Source organism: Alexandromys fortis, unplaced genomic scaffold (genome assembly GCF_014885135.2).
Source record: "Alexandromys fortis isolate MF-2015 unplaced genomic scaffold, M_Fortis_MF-2015_v1.1 scaffold_84, whole genome shotgun sequence".
Lineage (NCBI taxonomy): Eukaryota > Metazoa > Chordata > Mammalia > Rodentia > Cricetidae > Alexandromys > Alexandromys fortis.
This window is the reverse complement of record NW_026068017.1, coordinates 1,193,211-1,220,946: the sequence shown is the minus strand read 5'-3', so window position 1 is coordinate 1,220,946 and position 27,736 is coordinate 1,193,211. Positions and strand designations below refer to the sequence as shown.

The following is a 27,736-nucleotide window of genomic DNA, read 5'->3' as shown; positions in this document are numbered from 1 at the left end:
TGGCTGCCAGAAGGGTGCTCTGGTCACCACACCCACAGTGAAGACATGTTTTGGTGAACTACCAGGACAGGGCTATCCAAGGTGGCGTTCATCCTTAGGGTGACCATCTCTATCCAGAGTGGCAGCCACAGAGCCACAAGACCCTGAAGTGTGGCTTGATACCCTGGGCTTCAGTTTCCCTATATAACCGCCCTAAACAGACTTGACTAGCCAGAGGAACAAAGAACTTGAAGGAGAGCTAGCCCCAGCCTGGCACCACAACTCAGGAGCCAGCCATGAGGCTCAAGGGAAGCCCCATGCCTGCCAGGCTTGTGTTCCTGGCGGGGTCCCTGTGCTCATCACTCCTTCTGGGCTTGTGTTAGTGAGTGGTTGCCATGGATACTGGTCTCGGCTTCTTTGGCAGAAAATGACTCCCCCAGGGCAAGGCTCTGTCTCTCCTCACCAGCTATCTACAATGCGTACCAACTCCAGGTTGGGGAGAGTGCCACAGGCCAGATCAAAGGGACAGAAAATAGGTCTTGGGAAGGGCACAGGTGCTCCAAAGAAGCTGGGGAAGGATGCTGGCTATCAAACAGTCACTCATCAACCACAGTTAGAGCCCAGGCCAACCCCCTTTGGTTGGGCCTGCTTCCAGGAGCCAACTATGACCATCCTTGGAAGACGAGCAGAGGGGTAGAGGTCAGTCTAGCTCCAGGACACAGAGCCAGAAAGGGAACTTTCTTCCTAGCCTGGAAGCCACAGGTACCTCTGTTCTCCTTTTCCCTATCTGCACAAGAAGGTGGAGGGAAAAATTTAGACCAGGTGCTGGGCTCAGTGTTATCCAAGGGAAGCAGTACTGTAGGAGCAGAGAACAAGGGGGCGGGGTGGGGGGGCAGCCCTCCTTCCCAAGTCTTAGGTTGGCTGCCCTCAGGGGGTTCCCATGGGGAGGAGAGCCCGTAATTACCTGGATCACTGGGTGGCGCTGGGAATGCTAACACAGAGGCAGAAGGAAACCACTGGCGTTCCCAGGACAGAGACCAACCCTGATGCAAAAGGGAGGGGCTCTCACAAAGGTATCCCAAAGGACAGCCTGAATGGGACTGTCATCCACAGAGAGAACGAGGAAGGACATACTGGTTAGGGGCACAGCTTGGGCCTCTGCATGAAAGTGCAGACAGCTGACATTTTGTGAAGCCTTCCCAGGTATCTGGCCTCCACCCAGGTGCTGTGGGTACATTCTCATCCACTCCATACCACCCGAGGTGGAGGGAGTGCTTGGCCCATAGAAGGCTCTGAACATGGCTGCAAGGTCACACAACTAGCAAGCTGGCAAACTGATACGGCTGGATACAAACTCTGGTGGCAAAGACTCTAACCCTGCACTGTCTCCTCCTGTGACCCAGGCTATGGCAGTAAATCCAAATTGTCCAATGATTTGGAAGACACTATGAAAAGAAATGCAAAATATCCCAGGATAACATGACAAATCTGTTGGACAAAGTTATTAGTTAGGGCTGGGGATATAGCTTGGTCTGGCAAAGTGCTTTATTCATGAAGACTTGAAGCACAAGGACCTGTCCTTAGAAGCCATGGTGTGGGGGTGTGGGTGGGTGAGGAGCCAGGTCTCAGGCCACTGAGATCACTAGAGAATAAGGGCTTTGGCTGTCAAGACCGATGACCTGAGTCCAATTCCCAGAATGCATGGTGGAAGGAGACAACAATTCCTGTTAGTTGTCCTCTGACCTCTACACCCACGCACATAAAATAAACGGTTTTTAGAAAATCGCGCTCAACGGCAGGCAATTGTGCTTGTAATCACAGTACTGGGGAGGAAGAGATAGGTGACTCCACAGAGCCTACTAGCTAGGCAGACTAGCCTAAGCAGCAAGCTCCAGGCCAATGAGAGACCCTGTCTCAAGAAACAGAGGGGGACAGCTGCTGAGGACCCACACCTAAGGCTGATTTCTTCCACACTCACCCACATTCATATATGTAGCCACAGGAACATGTACCCACATGTACAAACATGCAAATAAAACACACTAATTGCACCTGTTTCATTTTTGTCTGAAGACCAGACATTTTGGCATTCCTGTTTAGCTGGCATTATACTCCTCTGGGCAGAACTGGCTATTGCAATGAGAAAACAGAACTGTACAGGAGAGATATAAAGAAAAGCAGGAACTCCCCATGCTTTGATGAGGTTGCTGGGGCCAGACTGTGAGGTTCTTAGGGGCCAAGTGGGCACAAACATCAAAAGTGCCCACACAACAGAGTGCCTGTATGTCTGCCTCCATCCCAGCAGGACCAGTTGGCAACAGGTGGACTCAGGTTCTGGCACAAGACCCTGAAAGCCACAGTAGTCGCCATAGAGATTGTAAATATTCCTAAAAACTGAACCTGGGGGCAGGGGGAGGGAAGGCCATCATAAAGCCAGGGAGGCAGGCTTATCCGGAGAGGAAATGATGTGCGCTGTGTTGGGGTGGGGTGGGGGTAGTGCGCAGCCTCACACCCTAGGCAGGACACTGAGGGATGCACAGCTCAGGCGGGTGTGTGTCTAGAGCTTTCCAGGCCTTTCCTGTCCTTCTGCCCCCCCTAATCGGTTCACCAGAAATCTGCTATCTCCTTCTCGCACTCTGACCCAAGTATTGGTGGAGGTAGATAATCCCCACCACCAATTCCCTGATCCTATCTTTCCTCTCTGCCCCTGGCCATGTTCCTCTCGAAACTTCAGAAGAAGAGGTGGTCTCGGGACAGAATACAATAGGTTGGAAAGCTTGACAACACTAAAAGCCACACCAGTGTTTCCTACCTAAGAGAGAGAGAGAAGTGACCTCTCTGTCCAGACCAGGCTGAGCCGGTCTAACACCTGCTTTGCTGATCATCCCCTGGGCCATCTTGGACAGGCCTGTCTATGGGTCTGGGTTCCCCCAGCTGGGCAGAGCCTGTTTTGCAAAGTGAAGGCACCCAATGTTCTCTGACTTGTCTTCACATGGTGGCACCTAAGATCTTGAGTCCCAGGCAGCACATCGTATGCGTATGCGTGGTAGGTTGGCACACTTTGAGGGTATGCTGTGCTCTTGCTCACCAGAGCAAGGGAACAGTCTCTTGGGACAACCTGACCCAAAAATTGATGCCCCTGGCATCTACTTCAAGTTCACCCTCGTGGAGGGACAGAGAGCCAAGGGTGAGTGTGTGTACGAGCAAGAGTGGAGGAAGAGCAGTTTCTGCTCTCTGGTTAGAGTTCTTTTCTTCCACTTTACACAAAGCTTTTCAACACAGAAGACTGAGGCCGGAAGAAGAGCATGCAGGTGCCCAGGTGACATGTGGTTTATGCCAGGGCTCTCTTTTCCTGATCATACCTAAGTGTTCTATAGTATCTTGCAAAACACCCAGTTCATCCTCTCTTTCCTCCCGTTCCCTCTCCCCCCCTCTCATTAGATTCTAGGCTAGAATGTGAGATTCCCAGAAGCGGTCTCCTCCACAGGGAGCCCCGAGGCCAACCTGGTCAGGTTCTTTTCTTTTCAAGGCTGCGTTATCCCCAAGCAGGGCCAGCTCTAGGACAAGTCCCTACCTCTTGATCCCTAAGAAGACAGGGAGAGAAGCCAACAGAATAGAATCCCAGAACCACATCCATCCTAAGCCCAGGATCAATCAATTCACAAACGGAAACGGACCTAAACACAAGCTGAAACTGGCCCAAGGTCACACATCAAGCACTTTCAGGATAAAACCCAGTTGTATCCACTTCAGTCCCAAATGTGGGGTTGATTCCCAGAGATGCGCAAGGAACATAAGGCATCTCTTTAGACCCCCCCACCCCATGCGCTCCCCCAGGCTTATGCCCTGCCTCAGGCCTCAAGCGCCATGGAGCAGAAGGAGGCGTCTCCAGGCCTTTAGCCAGAGCCAGCTGCAAACCGCATCCTGGGTCCCCAGGCAGCACGGACCCGCCCCGCCCCTCCCTCGGCTCCCCGCAGGCCCAAGCCTTTGTCAGCCACGCGCTTACAAGCTCACACACACACACACTCATATCTGCGCCGCCACGCGCGCACACACTCGGACTGCCTGGCGCACACCCGCAAGGGGCGCACACACTGGCCGCACGCATGCCGGGGGTGGGGGTGGCGGCGGCCGAGGAAGGAAGGAACAGACGGGCGGTGCACGCACAGACGGCCTGAGCTAAGGGAAAAGGAGGAGAGGCCCGGGAACCTAAGGCTGCGGAGGGAGGGGGCACACAGGCGAGAAGGTAAGAGGGACGCAGAGGACAACGGATGGGCCGTTAAGGGCCGGCGAGAACTCACTGGCTGCTCCAGGGGTGGGAACTCCTCCAACCCCTGGCACGGGGAGCATGGGGTGCACTAGATTGGACCCGTTGAGCACGAGAGCATCTTTTGAACATAGATAGGGTCCTTAGGGACTCTCCAGAGGGCTTGGATCTAGGAGGCTGGCAATCAAAAGCTCCCTAGGGCATCTGGGGTGGAGAGGCCCTAGTCCTCTGGCTGGACGGGGCACTTGCTCACCTGCCACGGTGTACCTGTCCAGATAGTTGAGCACGTTACCCAAGCTCAGGATGGCAGCGGCTGCCCCCCGCCCTCGGCCCAGGCTGGCGGGTTTGGGCTGCGGCGCACCGGGGCCCTTGGCAGCGGCTGCGCAGCCCGGGGTGCTGGGGATGCTGGGGAGTCCGGACGGGACCCGCCTCACGCTGCCGGACAACGTCTGCACCTCTTCGTCGGCGGACACGACTCCAGAGCCCCCCGCGCCCCGCGTCCCGCAGCAAGCGCTACTGCCAGTCCCTGGCTGCGCCCCCCGGCGCCGGCGCCTCCGCTCGGCGTCCGCCTCCTCCTCCTCCGCGCCGCCCGCCGCCGCCGAGGCGCATTCCAGGCACATCATGCCGGCCGGGGCCGGGGCGGCGGGGGGCGCGGGGGGCGCGGGGGAAGCGAGGCCCAGCCCGGGCCCGCTCAGTGCGTGCACGCGCCGCGGAGCCGCCGCTGCACCATCCCGGCCCGGCCCGTCGGCTTCTGCGCTCGGGCTCCAGCCCCGGCTGCGGCGCTGCTACTGTTCAGTCAGACGCGCGGCCGCGGCAGCTCTGACAGCTGCGGCCGGCCCCGCCCACCAGGCTCGTGTCCAATCACCTCCGGGCCCGGGCCACAGCCCCGCCCCGCACGTGCTGCCCCGGGGGGTGCGGGGGAGCCTGGCCATAGAGCCCCACCCGCCTGACGGGGGCGCAAGTCACGCAGGAGCGGTGCGGCCGCGGAACCTGCGGGGATCAGGAGGGGATTGCGGGCAACTGCAGCACTGATCAGGATTTAGGTGAAGGAAGTCGGTTGCCCCAGACCCTACTCAACTTCCACCTGTCCGTGCGGTGGGAGAGGACCCCTGGCTGTGGCTGAGGGAGGCCCACAGCACGAACTACGCATTTCATTTGAAGAAAAAGGTCTTAGATGGTGGAAACAGGGGCACCTGTTGGAGAGCTTGTGACGCTTCAATAGTTACCTTGATTCAGTTAGGGCTGCCTAAGAAACATAACTGGTGGACCCAAGAGGCAGACCTCAAAAGGTGCATTGCTGTCCTCTCCAGTGAAGCATCTCCAGGCCACGACCTACCCTGGACCCACTCTTGTGTGTACACCCTGACCGTATCCCTACCTCCAAAGTGAAGCTCGTGAGAGCCAGGACTTGGATTAGAAAATCAGGAGAGCCTCCCCAAAGCCAGGCATGGTGCCCCACACCTGTAACCCCAGCATTCGGGATCCTGAGTCTAACATACCAGGGGGAGGAGAAGAGATGGAGCAGGAAAAGCCTCCTACCCGAGGGTACCATCTCTCCAAAGCCTTTAGTGGAAGTTGGAAGGCTGGATCCTAGCCCAAATCTGCTCTGCTGTATGGCTTAATTCTGGACAAGACCTCTACTGTCTTTCTGGGTCTCTGTTTCTAACTGGGGGAAGGTGGCAAGGTGACAGTCAGACAACCTAGAGACTGGGTTGGGAGTGGGGGTTCTGTCCACACTGGAGGATAACTGAGAGCTTCTGTGTACAGAACACCCTCACCACTCTGACCCAGATGGGACTGGGTCTGACAAGCTCCCCTGAAACTCTCCCATTCATCTCTTTGAGTTTTTAATTAAAAACAAAATCTGTGCCAGGCAGTGGTGGTGCACGCCTTTAATCCCAGCACTCGGGAGGCAGAGGTAGGCAGATCTCTGTGAGTTCGAGGCCAGCCTGGTCTAGATGAGCTAGCTCCAGGTCAGGAACCAAAAAAGCTATGGAGAAACGGAGAAACCCTGTCTAAAAAATAAAAAAAAATCTGTACTGTCCATGTACTTTTATAATTCCATCATTTGGGAGGCGGAGGCAGGTGGATCTCTGTGAGTTTAAGTCCAACTCCAGGGTTCCAGACCATTGAGTCCAGGCCAACAGGTCTCTGAATAAATAAATATTTAAAAAGAAAGAAATTAAAACCCAGCATATCATATTCTTTTTAGTATGTGCTAACCTCTTGGTTCAAATGAGAGAGAAAGGCAGAGAAAGAGAGAGTGAGGGAGAGAGAGAATGAGTAAGAATTAATTCAGACCCTTGGAAATCTAGTGGTTTCTGTCTGTGATTCCAGGTCACCGAAGTGACCCATCATAAACAGACACCTAGTCATGGTCTGGTTGGTACTTATCCAAGGCTCTGAAATCATCATCTAGGCTGGGAGCTTCCACGCTATTGCAGGCTGCTTCAGAGCCCACGTCCACAACAGGAACATTTTGTGAAGGTGTCGGCCACAGTGAGTCATGGCATAGCCAATGGATGACAAAGCATGAGGCGCACGCGCACGGACACACACACACACACACACACACACGCGCGCGCGCGCACACACACACACTCCACTGTCTCAGCGAGCAAAGTTAATCCCCAAGCTGGTGTTTCTTGGCGCCTTCAAGGTGTCTTTTCAGTTCTGTGAAGTGACTAAATTATGCTTCACTGTGTTGAGTATGAATGGCTGTGACGGGAAGGTTCGGAAAACAGATTTCATTCGGAGAGTTGCCTGCTGCCTCTTTCCTGCTGTCTGAATTCGGGCCCGAAAAGTCAGTCAGGGGGAATTTCACTGGGTGGCCGGGGATGACAGGTGATTAGCAGACAAGCACAGACCTAAAAGCTCCATGGGGCTAGACTGGGATTCCCACAATGATCCCTAGAACTGCGGGACGGTGCTAGCTAAAGGGCAGTGTCTGCTGTGGAAGCTGAGGAGCTACGGACCTGTGAAGGAGATTCAACCATGGCTTTGCACTCTATCATACCGCGTTTCCCACCCTTTCATAGCCCTACCCAGGGAGGCAAGTTTTGGTCTTTGGTTCATTGCCCTTTTTCCCAACCCCTGGTTGAATTCTAGAGCAGGGAAGGAGGGTGGACTTTAAGTCCTTCATATTTAGAGCAGAGGGAAAAACTTGTTTGCCACCAAGCAAGCCATTTATTCTACTATGATGCTCCAAACTTAAAGGCAGTTTCTGGGGTTAATCCTGTATAAGATAAGGGTTCCTGTCTATGGACAGGGTGACAGAAACAACAATGTCCTTTCTGGCTGCGTGGTTGTGAGTAGATGAGGGCTTTGTGAGAACTCCTGGCTGGCAGCATCCTAGGACCATAGGTCGGGGGCCTGCGGGGTATTGTTTGTTTGTGGCAGAAGCAGGGGTATTGAGATGGGGTCGTTGCTGTCCTGGTATTCACTATGTAAACCAGGCTGGCCTCAAACTCACAGAGGTCTGCCTGTTTCTGCCTCCCAAGTGCTGGATTAAAGCTATGAGCCACCATGTCCATCAGACCTGTGTGTTATCAGTTCTATCCCTGTGGCGAGGAAACTAGGAAAGAAGCAATCCATCCAAGGTATGACTACCTCCTAAGTCAGTACTTTCTGGTTCCCCACACTCTACCCACAGCTTCTGCAAGACTTTTCTTCTGGGCACGACGGGAATCTGAATTCAGCAATGGCTCCAGGACCTTCTGGTGTCCATTCATGAGGTCTAGACTGTAACTACCACACATGAGAGAGCACACACCTTTAATCCCAGAACCTGGGAAACTGAGTCTGAGGCTCACAAGTTCTAGGCCAGTGTGATCTACTTAGTGAGAGCTTGTCTCAACAAATTCTGAAACAAGTGAGGCACAGAACATTAGTGTGCTTTCTCTGAGGATAACTGTATTTGAGAAGTGGTGGGGGAAACGGAGATATTTCCTTGTTGAGCAACCTCTTAGATCCTTTGCTATGGGTGTGATGTGACTTACCACAGACTCCGGTCATTTTGGAAGAAACTGCCCCCACTAGGTTCGTATGCAGGTAAGCCTGTGGTGCATTTTCTTGATTAATAACTGATGTGGGGGAGCCCAGTCCACTATGGGTGGTGCCATCCCTGATCAGGTGGTCCTGGTTGCTATTAGAAAGCCAACTGACCAAACCGTAAAGAACAAACCAGTAAGAAGTGTTCCCCCATGGTCCTTGAGTTCCTGCCTTCAGGTTCCTGCCTTGAGTTCCTGCCCTGACTTCTTTCAATGATGGACTGCAGTGTTGTCTTTGGCCATGATTTTTTTTTTAACCACAGTAATAGAAACTCAAACCAAGACAATGAGTCTCCCAGAACTCCCGTTTTTCCACAGAACACTTTGTATGACTGTGACTCTACAGACCATTCTGCGAGAACGTACAATGAGCTCCAGCAAGGCTGATGAACCAGATGGAGGTCAGTCCCTCTCACTTCTGCTGTGCCTATGTGGTAGCATTTTTCTGGATCAGGCTGTGGTAGCTTCTCGTCACTTGGCACACTCTTTGAGCAGCCTTCACTTACACATGGGCTCTCAGCAATCATGCATTTGTTTACAATACCCTGACCTCCACCTCTAGACAGTCCCTATGGCCAAGTTTTAATTTCACATAAATCTCCCACACATCCTCCTAGCAATCCCACAAACACCTTAAGCTCAGCATATCCCGAATGGAACTCACCATCATTCCCTCAAACCTGCTTCTTACCATAGCATCATAACTCCTGGCCCACAATGACACCAAGGAGAAACCCTACAGGCCATTTGTTTTTAGCTATAGCCTGTTGTGTCTCACTTTCAATGTTCCCCGCTGCCCACTGATATACCTCAGATATCTTACTTGGACTCCCTGATCCCAACTCCACCTCCAGGCTTTCCCACCCAGTTATTGATAATAAGTTTTCAAACCATACCCATGACCTGATCACTGCCTGGAACAAAACCTCTCCATAGATCTCTCTGTGGCTTCACAACCCTTCCTGACCCATGTGTTCTGACTTCAGAGCCTCCTACATATCTCCAGCACACTGTCTCAAGGTAAAGGATCTTAGAAGTCCTTTCGATGACATGGAACTCCCAGGATTGACACCCAGATACTTCCTGGAGCCTGGGCAAGTGGCAAAAATTAGCTCATTTGTTTGTAGTCCCTATCTGCCCTCTGCCAGAAAACCCTGCTAAAGGAACGATGGTTCAGGACCACGGAGAGCGCCACATGCTCACGCCCCCACCTCCCCCGACCCTTTAGTTGGGCTCTGCCTACAGGGCCTTCCAGGCTAGCTTCTATAGCTGTCCTTCACAAGTCCAGTACAGGCTTGACTTCCTCATGGAAGCCTTCCCTGACCCACCTGGGTGACCAATCATTTCCTCCTCGGGGCTATTTTGTAACATGTATATTCCTCCATCACACCAAACTCATTATTCTGATTATGTTTGTTTGATTCCACCACCACTCCACCCCCAAAAGAGATGAGCCTCAAGGGCTCATGCCCTGTCTGATTCATCTTCACCATCCATTGCAGAGGAGGTGCTTAGAGAATGTTTGTTGATTGAATGAGCAAATGACATTTAGCAGGTGCAGGAAATATGTGTTGATTTGCATTGTATATCTGTTGCTCTGGGTGACTCAGAAACCAGCCAGATTTCAATCCTGCCGCCTGTGGAGAAGCCATTTTTCTCCCTAATGACACCTCCCTCCATCCTTGGAGCAGCTTTCCTGCAGGTCACCACCCTAGCTGGGGAGAAGGCACCCCCACTCTGCTCCTGCTATTGCCACACCAGAGACTCACTGGAGTCTCCCCACCCCCCATTTTGGGGCCTGCCACGTGAGTTTTTCTCTGAACATGTCATCTCTGCCTCTCTCCTGCTCAGAACAGATGGCTCTGAATCCCTGCTCATACAGAAGTTCGTGTTCCATCATTTGAACATTTTTTTTCTCAAGATAGGGTTTCTCTGTGTTGCCTTGGCTATCCTGGAACTCACTCTATAGACTGAGCTGGCTCTACTTAGACCTCTACCTGCCTCTGGCTGCCAAGTGCTGGAATAAAGGCATCGCTATACATGACTCATTTGGACATTTTTAACACTTTCTATATTATAGATGTTTCAGTTACCTTTGACCATGGCCTGAGACCATCAAAAACAAAGTCTCTGGAAGGACATTGAGTGGAGGCTCTTCCTCACCCTGTGGAGAGGCCAGTGACCTGCCCCAAATCATCGCAGTAGATGCTGTCACTTTTTTGAGGAAGGGGAGGAGCCTTTTAAAATTTTTTATTGTTTTGGTGTTGGAAATCAAACTTGGGGCCAGCTAAGAAAGCACCATCACTGAGCCACGCCCCCGGCCATTTGGTTTTGATGATCGGAATTAATTCATTCCTCTTCCTAGCAGCTTTCCTGGCTTCCTGGTCTTAATGGAGCTATGAATCAAGACACAGGCAGAGGATCCAAGCTAACCCAACTGAACTTTTATGCCTAGGGCATTAAATCTTGAGTAAGTAGGAAAAGAGTAGGGGAAAGTGTCTGGCGCTCTGAAAAATTAAAAGATGAGGTAAAATCTCTGGCTCTTCAACCTTGCTACCAATTCCGTGAGCTCTTCCTACACTGCTGATGAATCCTTTGCCTCCTCAAGGTCATCAGTTCGGCCCAGTTACATGCAGCTCCATAACCCAAATGCTGTAGGAGCCAGTGCAAACCCATCCTCTTGGCAATGGGGTAAATCATGGCTTCAACAAGTACCGGCACTTCTTGTTGGACTCTGTGATAGAACCTTGGTGAGCTCAGCTACTTCACACACAGCTACCTCACTACCCTGACACAGCAGGAAGTCACTCACTTAGGGGTGGGACAGACAGGCCAATGGCTAGTTGCAGGGCAACAAGCCAGGTCGAGGTGCAGGAACCTAAATGCATGCTCCATCCTCCAGACTGAAAGACACGCCGCTAGAGAGCAAGCTGGCCACACGGGCACATGCATAGACATAGGCAGACACGGCTTCCTGCCAGGATGTCTCCTGGAAGCTGAGTCATTAACACGTGAAGTGAGCAGGGTCGGCTTGGGGACTTGTCTTGCTGAATAGCATTTTCGCTGCTGTTGACATTCCCAACAAACAAGTCCAGAGTGTCAATAACCAGGATTACCCAACAGCATCCTTCAGGCGATAAAGATGTATTCTGTTTACTATGCTACCCTTTGTAGTGAGGCACTGGGGGCCTCTCACAGGGCTTGCTCCTGTGTTCTCATCTGCTGGGACTAGTCCCCAACAGGGAGAGGTAGGACCCGAGGGAAGCTGGGGCCTAGCTTGACTGTAGATGAGGTGTGGCTTTGTCCTCCCAGGGTCCCTCAGTCCCCAAACTCTGGCACTCCCCAAGCTCACTTAGAAAATAATATCCTGTAAATCTCTGGCTGAGCACTGAGTCTCAGTGCATCCTGGGAACTCAAGCTTCCGAATGTACTGGAAGATGTGACCTTTCCCTGCCCGAGACTAGGGATGAGAGCTGCAGTTCTCTGCACTGAGGCCCCTAGTCCCAGCCAATCCTGCCACCTCTTCCCACCAGTGGCGAGCATGCCTCCTCTCTGGCCCCTCTACACCCTTCCATGACTCACAGTCTTTTTCCTGTCCCATTGCCTATACCCTAGTTCTCTTCCCCCTGCCTAGGGTTCCTTTCCTCCACACCTCTTGTCCTTGCCAGCCCCAAAGTCACCTCTAGAAGGTTTCTGAGCCAGGTGACCCTTTTGTCATAGGAAGTATGTCTCCCGAGGTCCAAGGGCAGACTGGAGTCTGATTTATTGCCCCACACCTCGAAGGGACCTACTGATAACCATCAGTGTTTGTAGATTTAGCACAAGCGATGTTTCTGGTCTCCCTCCCCAGCCACTGGACTCTGCCCATTGTCTGCGAAGCTGAGTTTCAAGACAGCGTGGCTGCTGGGTTCTGACCCTGGAACTAGCCTGTGGGAGTCACATGGGAGCTAGAAATCTGCATTTGGTGCGTCTCAAACAGAGCTTTGGACTCTGCAGCTGAAAGGCGGGCTGTGGCCCTGATCTTCTGTACCCTGTGTACTGAGAGCAGCGCGGTTGCCTCTTTCTCAGATAGTCAAGCTCCCACACCAGTCGGTTTCCTTGGAGTTTCGGGGTGGTTGTTTCCCTTCAATGATGATGCCGACTCAGGGAATGGGAGCTTTTGTCCTGGAGATGCCTGCTCCTGAGGAGAGCTAAACCCGGGAGCATGTGTAGGCTGAGCTAGTGAACCTAGCTCCAGGAGCCTGTCACAGCTAACTAGGAACAAGGAGAAGCCTGAGGAGGCAGGATAAGAATGAATGTAAGGGCAAGGAACAGTGCTGAATGCTGGGCCACTGCTCTGCCCACAGATGCTGGGAGGCAGGCACAGCCTGGCACAGCAGAGGTGGCAATGAGTGAGTGAATGATTGCCTGGCTGGGCTCCGGGGGAGGGGACAGAAGCTGGGGTCATAGGCGGAAAGAACAAGCCTCCCTGCTGCTGCCCGCCTGGAAGCTGTTGATCTCCTGCAGGGCCCGCTGAGCCCAGCTGCTCAGAACCCAGTGCCAAGCATGGGTCCCACAGAGCCAGCCCTCCCCATGGAGATGCTGGGGTCAAAGATAGGCTGGAGAGAAGGAGGGCTACTTCCAGGAGTATGTGTGAACAGTCATGTGAGCTTCTCTGCATGTAGCTCAGAGGCAGCTGCTTCTGTAATTTGCACAGGCTTGAGTGGGGTCACATCCCCATACCAGCAGGCACAGGGAACCTAACTCCAAGACCACCTCCTGTTCAGAAGATGAATGCTCACAGAGAGGTACCTCTGTCCCCCCTAGCCTTTGCAAACAGGAGAATCTGAGTCAGAGTGAGGTACTCATGGTGGAGACACCCAAACAACAAAGCTGAGCAACTTCCTCGGGGTCCCTATTGTAAAGGCCACCGTGAATCCTTGGCCTGGCCTGCCCACTGCCCGCCCCTCTTCCTGCAGAGGCTTCACGAGGCTATAAATAACAAGATGGGTCTAAGAAGCCCTGAAATCCCAGGGCTTTGCACTGGTCACGCTTTAATAAGGGCCCAGCCTCCCTGAAGGGTAGTGACAACTCAATTGAGCCAGCTCCTGGGCCCTGGCAGTTCTCTAGCAGGGACTGAACAAGTGGCAAGTGTAGCTTAGCCGGGGTCCCTGAATCATAGCCAAGATGGGTGGAGCCACTAGGAGGATGTGGGTAGGATAAAGCCTGCTCACTGCAAGATGGACTCAGGAATGCTCTGCTGGGGTGCTGGTGCTGGAGAGCAGGCCTTGACTCTCAGGGTTCCTGCTGACTATGTCTTCGCTGTCCAGAGTTCCTGTGGGAGACAGAAGATGATCAGCCAGCCCAAAGGAGGCGGGACCTTTGAGACTAGGCCTGGGAACAATTTATTGCAAATTCTTGAGGATCTATTTGCATAAGAAACCCCAAATCAGACCCCTTCACTGCCATCCCTGTGTCACTGCCACCCCATGGGCTTAGTTCCTCCCAGCACAGTACAGAGTTCTGTGACCTCTCTGCCCCAATCTGGCACTCTGAATTCTGTTCTCAATACAGGAGGCCTGGGGTTGCCCTTGGAACCCCACCTCTGCAAACCCCACAGGGACTCCCATCTCCCTCTCAGTGAAGGTCACAGTCCTTTGAAGGATTCCTTCGGTGCTCTGCCTCTCTTGCTGCCTCACTGTCCCCATCGCTCCTGCTACAGTTGCCCTGGCCACCTTGTCAGTCCTCAGCACCTCAAGCACATTCCCACCACAGGACCTTTGCTCTAGCTGCCCTCGCCTCCCGGAGCCCCTCCCAACAGATAGCTGCCTGGCTCATGTCCCTTTTTCCTCTTTGCTCTTTCACTCCAATGTCACCTGTACTCCACCACCTGTCCTTGCCAATCCCTTTCCCTGTCCGTTGTCTCTATGGCACTTACAGCAAACATTTCTCTCTCAGTTTTTCCATTTCTGGCCTGTCTCTTGCCACTAGAGCATTAGCTCCGTGAGGGCTCAGACTTGGCCTAATTCTGTCTCTCTCCGGCATCTGCTACCTTGCTTGGCACATGGCAGGGACGTAATAAATTATCTGGAATGAGCTGTCCAGAAGCATAGGTAGTTGCCAGTGCTCCGAGTCCAGAAGGGCACGAAGAGTGGGAGTACCTTTGCCAGCCTGCCTGGCCTGGGCCTGGTCTCTTTCCAGGTGCAGTGCAGTCAGGAGGAAGCAGCCACCACCCAGCACGATGGCAAAGGCGCAGCACAGGAAACTGTGTTGCAGACTGAGGAAGCGCTGCAGATAGGAGTTTGGGCGCCCAGTCTGCAGGACGCTGGAGATCTGCCAAGAGGAGAGGTAATTTGCGAGCCCCCCCCAAGGTGGCCCCAGGACCTTATCACGAACAGCACCTCCCCAAGTTCCTCCCCCCACCACACACACACACAGACACTCCTTACAAGTCCAGTGAGGTAGGGACTGCCAGCGTCTCCCAGGATGTGGGCCACTGTAATCTGGAGCGCCTCTGCCGTGCCCCTGCACCTAGGCACCACTACCGACTGCAAAACACAGGAGCCCCAGAGGTAAGCAAGGAAAGAAAGAGCACCCTTCACCCCATCCTTCTGTTCCCAGATTCCCAGAGAGTGGCAGGCCAGACAGGTCAGAGGATGGATGGGAAGGATCACTGACTTCCAAGACTCAGGCTCCTGGGGGCCCTGGGAGGCCTCCTCAGGACAGGGATAGTAGGGGCAACGAGCATAGCACTGGACAGAGACACAGAGTTTATCCTTGAGCTGGGCCTGTCTGGCTGTGACCACACTGGTAGGGCAGTATCTCAGCTCGGAGCTCCAGACATCAGTGCAGGCAGGTGCGACCAGTGTGGGGCAGTGGTGCCAGGGAGGCTCACACAGCTCCATGCGAGAAGGTAAGGACGTCAAGAATGTGACTTCTGGAGTCAGACAGTCTGGGGTCCACTCCCAGTCCCTACCCATTAGCTGTGCGTCTTCGAGCAAGTCACTTCGGCTTTTCCTGTCTCCTCTCTAAATGGGATAATGATAGTACCCACCTTGAGAGCTATGCTTAGTGTCATTCAGCTGAGATTCAGAAGCTCACAAGAACATCTGTCCTGCTGGCGGAATGTGTGCCTTCTGCCTGGCAGGCCTTCCCTCACTGGACATACTTGGGAAGCACTATTTATCACTTAGGACTTACCCTTATTCACCTCCTCTGTGAAGCCTTCTCAGCTTTGAGGGCCTGACTTCTCTCTCTCTCTCTCTCTCTCTCTCTCTCTCTCTCTCTCTCTCTCACACACACACACACACACACACACACACACCCCACAGTTAAATGAGTGTGTGCTCCCTGGAACTAGGAAGGGTCCCTTCTTGGGCCATTTCTTTATCTCTCATACTGTATTCATAGCAAAGCTCCTAATTTCTCCTGTGTCCCTGGAGTACCACAATACACAAGGATTAGGGGGACCTAGCGAAAATCTGCTAGCCAAGTAAGAGAAATAGAACTTTCTAGAAGCCTGGTCTCAGGAGAAATCCTGCCAGTTAAGAGGTACTCCACACTATGACAGCCACAGAGGAGAATGCTGGTCTGGAGTCTTGTCCCCAGGACCTCAGTGTCTATTATCTGAAAATAATAATAATAACAACAACAACAGTTAGCATTTAATAACTGCTTCCTGCATATGTTTATATATATATATCAGTCCCAACAAGCCATGAAGGTGATATGATTGTTTCCTGCATTTTATAGATGGGAAAGCTTTCACAGAGCAGGTAATTAAATTATCCGGAGCAGCCCAGCCAGGAAATAATGGGCCCAGACTGGATGGCAGGCCGTCCTGTCCAGGGACTGGTCTCCTGACCCTCTGCTGTTAGGGGTGGGGAAAGCTGGCAATTTCAGCCATGTTAATGTGGTCATTACACAGCATTTAAAAGGTGGACGGTTAGACTAAAAACACAGAAGCAGGCCATGGCAGCTCACACCTTTAATTCCAACACTCAGGAGGCACAGGTAGGTGGATCTCTATGAGCTGGAGGCCAGCCTGGTCTACACAGAGTTCCAGCCTAACCAGGGCTATATAGTTTCAAAAATAATTAAGAAGACAGTGTCCTTAGTGTTCTTGCCTATGGGCAGGAGAATCAGCGTGCAACAGAGAGGGGTCAAAGAAACGTTGGAAGGTAGGAACCCAAAATACGATTTTGGATTCCAGAACCCCAGCAGACAGACACAAGAGGTCTGCTGGAAAGGAGCTTGTGGGTGGGCAGGGCTGAGGTGGGAGTCACTGTGGGCAGTCAGATGGTATGAGGTCACTGGGGCCAAGTTTTTCTCCCCAGGTGGTTAGAGAAGCTGGGCCTTTTGCCTTCTCCAGGATCTGCCCGCACTGGAGGAGGAACTGACCATAGCTCCGTACCTTCCCAGGACTTCCTTCTCACCCCATAATTATGTGATTAGTCACTGGTAGCTCTGGAGAGCTGGTTAAGCTTCCTAAACAGGGGCCTCAAGTCCTCACACAGGTTCATGTGGGGCTGGGGCTGCTCAGACCCTCGGAGTAAGGTCCCTACAAGTTCCTTATCTTCTCAGCATAGGGAGACATGGGTCCCACATCCTTGCTTCTTCTGGATGTCCTTGGTTCTCTAAAGGCCACGCCCAGCAGCCTCTGTCAAGCTGGGGGGTGAGCAATTTTGAAAATGAGTGGCTTTGGGGTTTCCAGCATTCCAGGTTCACCAGCTTCAGAGACAGAAACACCTGTGTTTTGGCTCGCCCTTAGAAAAGCAGTTCCCTTTATAGCCCAGGGCAAGAGTGGTGCGGGCGGCCACCGCCTGGCAGAAAGCTGGAGGGACAATCACTAAGGACAGATTCCCTGGCAGCCTGCCATCTGCCCTCCCCAACTCAGCCCTGTGACCAGACACTTGTGAAGGGTGACACAGTCACTTCTCAAGCATCCTTCTCCTCACCGTTGGGAGGAAGGGTGAGCCACTGAGGACCAGGCTGAGTGGGGCAGCTGCAAGTAAAGCAGATTTAGAGACACTTTCTTGGTCTTTCCGGGAGAAAAGATCATCTAAGACACAGCCAACCCAGGAGAGGGTACATAGGGAGGGTGTAGGATTGGGCTCCCCTGAGGCTGGGTAAACTCAAACAGATAATGAGAAATTTGCAAGGAACATGCAGGCTGAAGAGATGACTATGCAAACCAGCAGTTGTGGGTCAGGCTTCTGAGGGAAGTCTGCTGGCAATGCAATTCCTGGACCCACTCTCTACCCACCCGATCAGGTGCTGAGGCCCAGGATCAGTGACAAGCTCCTCCAAGCTTGTCTCTGGCAGAATGAAGTGTGAGAGCCATTGGAGCAGGCAGCCCTTGGGGCCTCTCATCTAAAAGGAGCCTGGATTCTCCTTGGGGAGAGAGCAGTGTCCTAAGGCAGAATTGTTGGAGATGGTTGCCACCTCTTCAGGAACACACAGGGTACAGGTTTTAGCTCGTTGCTTCCTTACAGCCTGAGGCACAATGGATAGGAACTACTTCTCCATCTAGTATACATTTGAGCACAGATTATACATTTGAGGCACAGAGAGGTCACCTGAGTTGGCCAAGATCTCTCAGCTAGCGAGTAGCAGGGATGCGCCTGAAAAACAGAATCGCTGGAATGCTCCTGACCGAGTTCTCCTGTCCAACTTCTCCTCCCTCACCCATCCTCTGACTCCAGCCCCCCAGGAACTCACAGTCTCTCTACCCTGTTCTCCTCTTAGACCCTCTTTGTTCTCTCTCTACTGAGAACCGTCCATCTGAATATCTCCCACTACAATACTCTCAGAGCACCCAAAAGAGAAGCTTACCTTCCTACTTAGGAGCAAGAGCCCCATCCTCTATTTCCCCCATAACCTGTCCCCATATAAGTCTTTCCCCTGCCCCGCTTCCTCCAAGAGACCTCAGTCTCCACATTTGTTACCTCCCTGTCCCTTGCCACTTGGCTTTCTGCCATCTTCTGCCATGTCTGCTTATAGTGCTTGTGGTAGTTTGAATGGAATTAGAGCCCACACTAGTAGGAGGTGTGGCTTTGTTGGAGTGGGTGTGGCCTTATTGGATGAAGTGTGTCACTGTGGGAGTGGGCTTTGAGGTTTCTTATGCTCAGGACACTGCCCAATGTATCAGTCAACTTCCTGCTGCCTCCAAGATTCAGTACCATGTATGTTGTATTGCCTGCATGCTGCCACGCTCCCCATCATGCTGATAATGGACTGAACCTCTGAAACTGTAAGCAAGTACCTCCAATTAAATGTTTTATTTATGAGAGTTGTTATGGTCATGGTGTCTCTTCATAGTGGTAAAAACCCTAAGACAGTGCTCTTATAAACCTGTACCCCTCTACTGCAAGAGAGCTCCTTACAGGTGCCGAGACCATGCCCTCCTGACCCCTGTCCTGTTTTTCTGCCAGGGAGATAGAAACACAGGAGCTGAAAAGGCTGGACTCCTACCCGAACTTCTTATCTAGTACAGAAAGATCATTGCTGGCTGCTGGGTTTAGGTCAGGAGAGAGGCAGGGAAGGCAGCATGGAGCTGGCTAGAGCAGAAGCCTCCAAGCCGTAAAGGGCTCCGAGAATTAAAAGGCTGGGATGCATGTGGTCAGCCAGCTCCCCCACAATCCAGACTCTAGCCGGGCCCCAGAGCCACCATCCACCTCCTCCACAGCCATGACACACTCCTCTTTAGCACTGCCAAGCGCCCGATGCTCCCAGGTTAATGATTTTGGCAGACACAGAAAGAGATGCCCTGTAGCCTTCACATTTCTTTGGGGCTGTCGTGTGGAAAAGAGATCACAGTGGGGGGCAGGTGGAGGAAGCTGTGGGGGGCATTTTCAGCACTGCTTGAACCACCTGAGAGAGAAAGAGCTATGTAGAGGATGGGTGTTCCCTTAGGCTGTCTCATTGGCCCCACTAACAGTTAATGATTAGGCCTTTTTATAGGCAAGGAAACTGAGGCCCAAAGCCATTTGCCAGGCCTGTGGCTGAGTCTGAGCCCAGGTCTCGGTGCAGAGGGAGGAGCAGGGAAGACAGGCTAGCTTTACGGCTGATACACTCACTAGAGTCAAAAATTGGTTGAGCCTGTACTACAGCAGGCAGTGATATTCTGGCAACATAGTGTTCAAGCAGGCCTTGTCTGATTAAATGACATACACCCCCATAGTCCTTCCAAACCCAGATTCTAGGACTCCAAGACACCTTTGGGAGATGGAAGAACCGTGGAAATCTCAGGGTCACAGTGAAAAGCCTCCCCATCAATCCCTGGGCTAAACTTTCTATGAGTCATCTCCTTCCACGCTCACAACAATGGAACTACCATTCCATCCCCATTTTCATATGGGGAAACTGAAGCTCGGAGATACAAAGCAACCTGCCTAAAGTCACACACAGCTAGTGAGTTGCAGAAGCAGGACACCTTTCACCAGACAGCTTTCTACCTGTGTTTGACCACCCAGAATCCTGTGGCCAGCATGAGACTGTGCTAGTCTGCCAGAAGGCAGCAGGAGGGCATTGTGTTCTTAGACCTAGGAGCCCTGCTAGCAACCAGGTTCAAACTCTCACAATGTTCAAAGCCCTTGTGCCTCCTCAAAGGAGGCAGGGAGGCTGAAGACAGGATGTAGCTGAGGAAGGACCAGGCTGGATGGACTCAGGACACCAAAGCCATGTGGTGGGAACAGCACATGTGGTAGGTCTTACCCTAGCCCTTCGAGTGATCCATGAGGTGGGATGAGCTGAGGCCAGCAGGGTTCAGCGGCCAGTGCTCTAAGTCAAGGGTCCCTCTCTCTGACCCTAGAGTACAGGCCAAGGAGCCCATTTGCTGAGATGTGTCATGAAGAAGGAATGAAAGCCTGCTCCAGTCCTAGCTCAGAGTCTTGACAACGTGTGACCTTGGTTCAGGCACCTTGCCCTCTCTGAGTGCCCATGCTCATGTGCAGAATAGGGAGGAAACAGCTGAGAGCATCCGAAAGGGGGTACTTTGTCTATGGAAACTGTGAAGTGGCCTCAACCCCTGCCCCACGGCCTCTGACATCCTTCCCAATGCCCAGGCTACTCGAAAGTGCCAGGACCAATGTGCAGCCCATACCTACCAGCAGGATATCAGCAACCACTGCCCAGTTGCAAGACAGAAGGAGCTCCCCGAGAGCCAGGAACACCTGCAGACAGAGAATGTCTTGGATGAGACTGTGGCCCCACCTAAGGCTCCCACCCCTACCCCTTCCAAGTCTCTCCTCAACTGTGCAGAGGGGAAACTGAGGCTCCTCAGAGGAAGGCATGTGGAGACAAATGGGTGGAAGAGCAGCCCCCAGGATGGATAGACAGGCTGCCCCTGAGACCCCCAAGGTGAGCACCAGGCTACAAGTCTGATAACCTTGGCTCATGACCACCAAGACCCAGCCCTTGGGGGTCACCCATGGAACCCAGAAGGAGGAGGCAACAGGGCTACTAGAGCACTTCCAAATCTGTAGACTCAGGACAAGAAGGCCAAGGTCTCAGCTTGCCTACTCTCTTTTTTTTTCTGCTGAGGATTGCGTTCACCAGTAAGGCGTTGGGCACCTCTAGATCGGCTTCTCCCAAGCACCTTTCCGAGAAACCCCCACCCTGAGCTAGCATTAGCACAGCCATTGTGTAGACAAAGGTAATTCCTACGTAGGGTCAAGGCTCTTCTCAGGCCATAGCTGGCCCAGGGCAAAGCCAACCTGAAACGCAAGGCTTCAGGCTCCCGTCCAGTGCCTACCCCGCCTTGCTCCCAGTGTCCTCTGCTGCTGGTCCCGTCTTACCCAGCTTTCTGAATCGTGCTACCTCGTGCCAGAGGATTAAGACAATCCTCATTCCCTTCACTCAAGAAAAGCTTAATGAAGCAACCGAAGAAAGAGGAGGAAAGGCTCACTTCTCCCAGCATCAGGGAGCTGATTGCCAGAGTGGAATTAGTCATTCCTGAAGTCACGGGGTTACGTCTGAAGCAGCACAGGCTTGGGAACTCAATGGCTTGACATCTCCAAGGCAGAGAAATGAAAACCACCATCAGAAAGGACACCTGCTGTATGCCAGGGGTCACCACCGCATTACCCTTCCCTAATTCAATAATTTGATAAGGTTATCATCACACCCATGTCACAGATCAGGTACCCAGGCCACTTTACAGAGAGGCCCTCTCCTCTGTGTCTAGCTTTTATATAGTGAGTTTGGGAAGGCCTTTGACCAAAAAGAACTCCCAGGGCCCTCCAATGGCTACCATGCCTTTAAAGGCTGATAGAAGGAATCAGATGGTGACCCTGAGCAGAGATGACCCTGGCAGATACCTAGGAGCAGTCAGGATGGGCTGGAAAGAGCTGCAGGAACCCAGGAGGCAGAAGCCCTACAAACAATGTCTGGCAGATAAGCCTTGTGAGTACCAACAAGAGGCTGGAATGTGCCACCACACGGGTGGGGCAGGAGAATAACCTGATCCAGCGAAAGAAGAATAGAACAGAGAGACTAAGCGGCTCTTGTGATCTCTCCACCCAACCCGGCTGCCTGTGGCTGCTGCTTTTGGCCCTTGGTACCCAAACTGGGAGGCCCTTGAGGTCAGGGTGGGTCTCCTTCTAGGCTGAGGACAAGGTTTGAGCACCTGCAGTAGTGGGAAGCAGGAAGTCACTGGTGGGTAGGACTCGGGTGAGGCCCAGGCAGCCACAGCTCTGCATTCCATCTTGGCAGGGCCTGTCAGCCCAGATTCTGGACCACATGAAAGCCTGGCCCAGTGCACCTGCCCTCCCCGTGGTGTCCTGTAGTCAGTGAACCTCTGCCTGGGCCAGAGGCCTTGCCTCTTAGTGTACTTAGCCTGCCTGAGTCCTCCTTCCTCCATACAGGCTGGACACCACTGTTAGAGGACAAGCTCTCCTGTGTGGGATCGCTCCTACCCTCTCCACACCCACAGGACATGCTGAAATATACCTTTTCCTTCTTCCAGCTGGCCTAGGGTGGATCCTGGGCCCAAAATAGAGCCCCTTCGAGGGAGGCTGCAGCCACAATGGGGCCTTTCAGGAGGAACAAGCTGCCTAGGGTGCCAGGTTTCCTCAGACACACCTGGAAACAGGCTCCATGCCACCAAATCCATCACTCTGTTTGCGGCTTTGAGGGGCAGTGGGCCAGTGGAGAGAGCCTGCCTTCTAATCCCATAATTACAGAGACTCTTGAGGTAGTGGGAGCTTAGCCTTCTGGGCTCAAGGAGTGGCACTGTCACAAAGGGAGACCTGCTGGGAGCCCTTGGGGAGGTCCCCCACACCCACCTCTGGGCCTTTGTTTCCCTCACTGCACAGAGGTGTGGGGGAGCCTAGACAGGCACCAACACACTGCGCTTCTGGAGCTGGAAACCTAGTTACACACACTTGTGGTCCCCAGAGGCAGGGGGCAAATCCAGTCTTCAGCCACTGACTTCCATAATAGAGTCAGACTTTGCTTCAAACAAAATCCAAGCAAACAGAGTCAGCTCTGGTGGTGTATGCTTGTAACCTTCAGCATATACCTGTAACCTCAGCCATGGTACTCATACCTGTAACCTTCAGCATATACTTGTAACCTCAGCCATGGTACTCATGCCTGTAACCTTCAGCATATACTTGTAACCTCAGCCATGGTACTCATGCCTGTAACCTTCAGCATATACTTGTAACCTCAGCCATGGTACTCATGCCTGTAACCTTCAGCATATACTTGTAACCTCAGCCATGGTACTCATGCCTGTAACCTTCAGCATATACTTGTAACCTCAGCCATGGTACTCATGCCTGTAACCTTCAGCATATACTTGTAACCTCAGCCATGGTACTCATGCCTGTAACCTTCAGCATATACTTGTAACCTCAGCCATGGTACTCATGCCTGTAACCTTCAGCATATACTTGTAACCTCAGCCATGGTACTCATGCCTGTAACCTTCAGCATATACTTGTAACCTCAGCCATGGTACTCATGCCTGTAACCTTCAGCATATACTTGTAACCTCAGCCATGGTACTCATGCCTGTAACCTTCAGCATATACCTGTAACCTCAGCCATGGTACTCATGCCTGTAACCTTCAGCATATACCTGTAACCTCAGCCATGGTACTCATGCCTGTAACCTTCAGCATATACCTGTAACCTCAGCCATGGTACTCATGCCTGTAACCTTCAGCATATACCTGTAACATCAGCCATGGTACTCATGCCTGTAACCTTCAGCATATACTTGTAACCTCAGCCATGGTACTCATGCCTGTAACCTTCAGCATATACTTGTAACTTCAGCCATGGTACTCATGCCTGTAACCTTCAGTACATACCTGTAACCTCAGCCATGGTACTGCATGCCTGTAACCCCAGCACATACCTGTAACCTCAGCTATGGCAATGAATGCCTGTAACCTTCAGCACATACCTGTAACCTCAGCCATGGTACTCATGCCTGTAACCCCAGCACATACCTGTAACCTCAGCCATGGTACTCATGCCTATAACCTCAGCTATGGTAGTGAATGCCTATAACCTCAGCATGTACCTGTAACTTGCCATGGTGGCACATGTCTGTAACCTTGGCCATAGTGGTGTATGCCTGTAACCTCAGTCATGGTGGTGGATGTTTGTAACCCCGCACATTTTCCAGGCAAGACTGGGCTATGTAGTAAGATTCTGTCTTTTAAAAGAATAAAAAAGAGCTGAGTGGTGGTGCACACCTTTAATCCCAGCACACTCAGGAGGCAGAGGCAGGCAAATCTCTGTGAGTTCGAGGCCATTCTTGTCTACAAGAGCTAGTTCCAGTACAGGCCCCAAGCTACAGAGAAACCCTGTCTTGGAAAAGAAAGAACGAAAGAAAGAAAGAAAGAAAGGAAGGAAGGAAGGAAGGAAGGAAGGAAGGAAGAAAGAAAGAAGAAGAAGAAGAAAGAAGAATCAGCGAGACGTCCCCACAGGTAAACACACTTGCTATCAGTCTTAAGGATCACACAGGCTAGAGAAATGAACTCTGCGTGGTAAAAGAGTAGAAGTGATTGATATTGTGGTACACACACACACGTAATTATTTTGCATGGTAACGCATACACCATCATGAACTACAGAGTAAAAAAGCATATAAAAAAGAAAGACAGAAAGAAAGAAATAGAAAACAAACAAACACACTAAGGGCTGGCCAAGGAGGCTCAGCAGGGAAAGACACTTGCCAGCAAGCCTGACAACCCAAATTCTATCTCGAGCAGGATGCCAAGAATGGAAGGAGAGACAACCAACATCCCCAATTGTCCTCTAAGCTCCACACATGTGCCATGGCATGAGCGCGTGTGCGTGCGCGCACACACACAGAGGGGGAGAGAGCGAGAGCGAGAGAGGGGGGGGTGGGGAGAGAGAGAAAGATGAAATAAACATGCGTTTTTGTTTTTTAGTCTCCAGTTTTGAAGAATTTGGTTGTCAGTTCATCTCTCAGGTCCAAGTCCCTCTTGGTCGGTCACATACACCTCCCTTTGACATGTCCCCTAACTTGTTTCCCCTCCGTCTCTTCCCATCACTGTTCCTGCCCAGTGTGGCTAAGACAGCCAGGATGCAGGCACAGACCAGCTGCCAGCAGTTGCCAAGATGCTTCCCCTTAGGTTCAGGGAGACAGGCAAATCCTAGAGTCTGCTGACCCTGTATAACCCCTCACTCCCCATCTCAGATGCTCCTTCTCTGTGCCTCCCCATGTCCACTGCTGATGGCTTGATCCAGGCCTCTCCAGTTTCTCAGGCCTTATCATCTCCCTCAACACCCGCCCAGAGGGGACTTCCAAAGGGGAAATCTAATTCTGCCTTTGGCTCCTCCTCAAGGCCTGGTGTCTTCCTTGTGCCCTGACTTAGTTCCTGATGGGTAGGAGGGCCTGGGATCACTGCCTGGGACCTGAGAAATGGGCTGTGCTGGAGAGCCCTGACCTCTGATATTTCATCCTTGATCTGGTCAGCAACAACTGATATGTTTGACTTTAGCCATCCTAGCCTGAAGAGCTTGCACACATACTACCCATGTTCACACTGGCACTCATCCTCACACACATACCACACATGCTTGCAACAACATAAACACACACAGATTCCTGTACATACAACCACATGTATGCAAGCCCTCACACATGTTCATGTAAACTTCAATACACACACACACATAGTCAAAACCTGAGATATACACACAACACTCACGTATCGATGTGCACACATATGCAGGTAGCAGAGGAGATATGCAAAATATCAAAACAGATGTGCAGCCTGTTCTACAAGAGCTAGTTCCGGGACAGGCACCAAAGCTACAGAGAAACCCTGTCTCGAAAAACCAAAACAAACTAACAAAAAAAAAAAAAAAAAAGATGTGGTATCAGGTACGGAATGATCCCTGCAAGTTCCAGCTACTTGGGAGGCTGAGGCAGGAGATCACTTAAGTTCAAAAGTTTAATCCCATCTGGGCAACATGGCAAAATACCCTCAGAAACAAAAACCAACTACACCATGAAAGCATGAATTAGTACTGGTGTTAGTACAGTCACAGGCTGTAGAGCTACTGAAGAGAAGCCTACCATGCACCCACACAACACTGTGGCCTTGTAGCAGAGCCAAGAAGTCTCTCTCTCTCTCTCTCTCTCTTTCTCTCTCTCTCTCTCTTTTTCTCATTTGAGACAGAATTTCTCTGTAGCTTTGGAGCCTATCCTGGAACTAGCTCTTGAAGACCAGACTGGTCTTGATCTCACAGAGATCCACCTGCCCTTGCCTCCCGAATGCTGAGATTAAAGGCGTGCGCCACCATTGTCTGGCTTGAAGAATGGATTATAAAACCCATTGTATAAAACCCATTGAGAAGTGAGAAGGCTACTGTCCCTTCTGAACTCATGGTACCCAGGAAAAAACTGCACAAACCTCCTCCGCTTATGCAGCAATGCCACATTCAGCATGGTTGAGTCAGCCAGAACACAGACCTGGCTGCCAACAAGCTGCCATGTGGCTGGCATGCTCTATCCATGGGCCTGCCAACCTGTAATGGCAGGGATGGCATGGGACACAAGGGCACTGACTGGTCTCCAGAGGCCAGAAAACACCCAACAACCTGCTAAGCTGGCAGCTGGAAAGCGAGGCAGCGAGCTCTGGGGTCCTCCCCGGGGAAATCCTGTCAGGCTGTGAACTTTCCTGATAGGCTGTGTTGTCGTGCAAGGAGAGAAGCCTGTGGGATCCTAGCAAGATGGTGAGACAGGCCTGACTGTGGGGTGCTGGTTACTCAATCCCAAAGAGCAGAAGGCCAAGGGGCTTCTTCCAAAAGTCCTCAAGGGCAGTATAAAGAAGGAAGTATTAGGAGAATTTTGAAGATCTGAGGCATCACTGCTGGTACTGCCCCACGACTCTAGCGGATACGCATCTTGGCTGATCATGGACAGAGTCAGGAGTCTTCAAGGCTGAGAAGGACAGCCACCTCAGGTGATGTTAAGTGCCACAGGGATGCCTATGCTGGCTCTGCTCCTTGGTTATGGAGCAAATTCAATGTCCTGATCAAGTTTGGGTTGGGAAGGGCCTTAGAGGTCATTTAGGGCAGCTCCCGGGTAGAGACGGTGGCCAAGCTTGCATCATAGACTTTCCTTCTCTCCAGAAGCCGAAAGTAGCAAGGCAGGAGAAAGCGTTTTTCACCAAAGACGAGAACAAAATGTAATGAACTAAACGTTAAATACTGGCAGGCAAGCAGAAAGGCAGATGATTCGGCAGTGTCTGCTGTTCAGAGTCTCCTCCCCAGAGCCGCTCTGCAAACCCTTCCGCTCGGCAGGAGAATAAAGCCCATAGGTGTCCTTAGCAGAGAGCAGTGGGGCAAGTTGCTGCAAAAATGGGGAAATTAAACAATGACTCCCGCCCTGCCTCCACCAACCTAAAGGCAGCCCCTGATTCCAGAAGGGGCTGTACCCACCAATTACACAGAGGAGTCCTGCCGCACACAGCATTTACCTAAATCCCTGCCTAGGAGCAGAGCCCAGATGTCCTACAAAGACTCCCTACTACCTGGTTCTGCAGACCCCTCAGGCGACAGAAAAACCTGCGGGGTCTAATGTTCAACTCAAACTGCAGCCCCTGTGCAGAAAAGGCCAGCCACAGAGAAGCCTGGAACAGAGTCAAGAGCTCTGAGAGCACAGTCAGTGCAGTGTCTGAGCGGAGCTGCCCACACCCAGGCTCGGGGAATGTGATTTATGAGATTTGTATACCCCACGGGAACTATGCAGGCATATAGGAAGGGGAGAGAGAAGGAGGAGGAGGGGGAAGGAAGGTAGAGAAAAGGAAGAGATAAGGAGAAGGAAGTGAAAGAGAATAGAGAGGTAGAAAGAGAAGTTGGGAAAACCTTGTCTACTCTACAGCCGTAACACACTGAATGCACATCTGATCTCTCTCTCTCTCTCTCTCTCTCTCTCTCTCTCTCTCTCTCTCTCTCTCTCTCTCTCTGT

At 52.1% G+C, this 27,736-nt stretch overlaps 2 protein-coding genes across 7 annotated transcripts in view; both read right to left on the bottom strand.

The window, feature by feature from the left end:
* Positions 1-5,040, bottom strand: part of Spns2 (SPNS lysolipid transporter 2, sphingosine-1-phosphate) — a 38,145-nt gene extending 33,105 nt beyond the window's left edge. For 3 of the 4 annotated variants that reach the window (XR_007595458.1, XM_050162451.1, XM_050162452.1), the window contains exon 1: positions 4,500-5,040. Coding sequence is in view for 3 of the 4 variants with exons in the window: in XM_050162451.1 (XP_050018408.1) it covers positions 4,500-4,869 (370 nt within the window). In the remaining variant the exon portion in view is untranslated. The remainder of the gene's footprint in view (positions 1-4,499) is intronic. The other variant, XM_050162453.1, reaches the window with a different exon arrangement.
* A 3,507-nt stretch (positions 5,041-8,547) lies between these two features.
* Positions 8,548-27,736, bottom strand: part of Spns3 (SPNS lysolipid transporter 3, sphingosine-1-phosphate (putative)) — a 58,771-nt gene continuing 39,582 nt past the window's right edge. For 2 of the 3 annotated variants that reach the window (XM_050162754.1, XM_050162756.1), the window contains 4 exons: positions 20,382-20,447; positions 14,724-14,822; positions 14,436-14,607; positions 8,548-13,609 (listed from right to left, as the gene is read on the bottom strand). In XM_050162754.1, coding sequence (XP_050018711.1) covers positions 13,521-13,609; positions 14,436-14,607; positions 14,724-14,822; positions 20,382-20,447 — 426 coding nt within the window. In that variant the 3' untranslated portion in view covers positions 8,548-13,520. The remainder of the gene's footprint in view (positions 13,610-14,435; positions 14,608-14,723; positions 14,823-20,381; positions 20,448-27,736) is intronic. The other variant, XM_050162755.1, reaches the window with a different exon arrangement.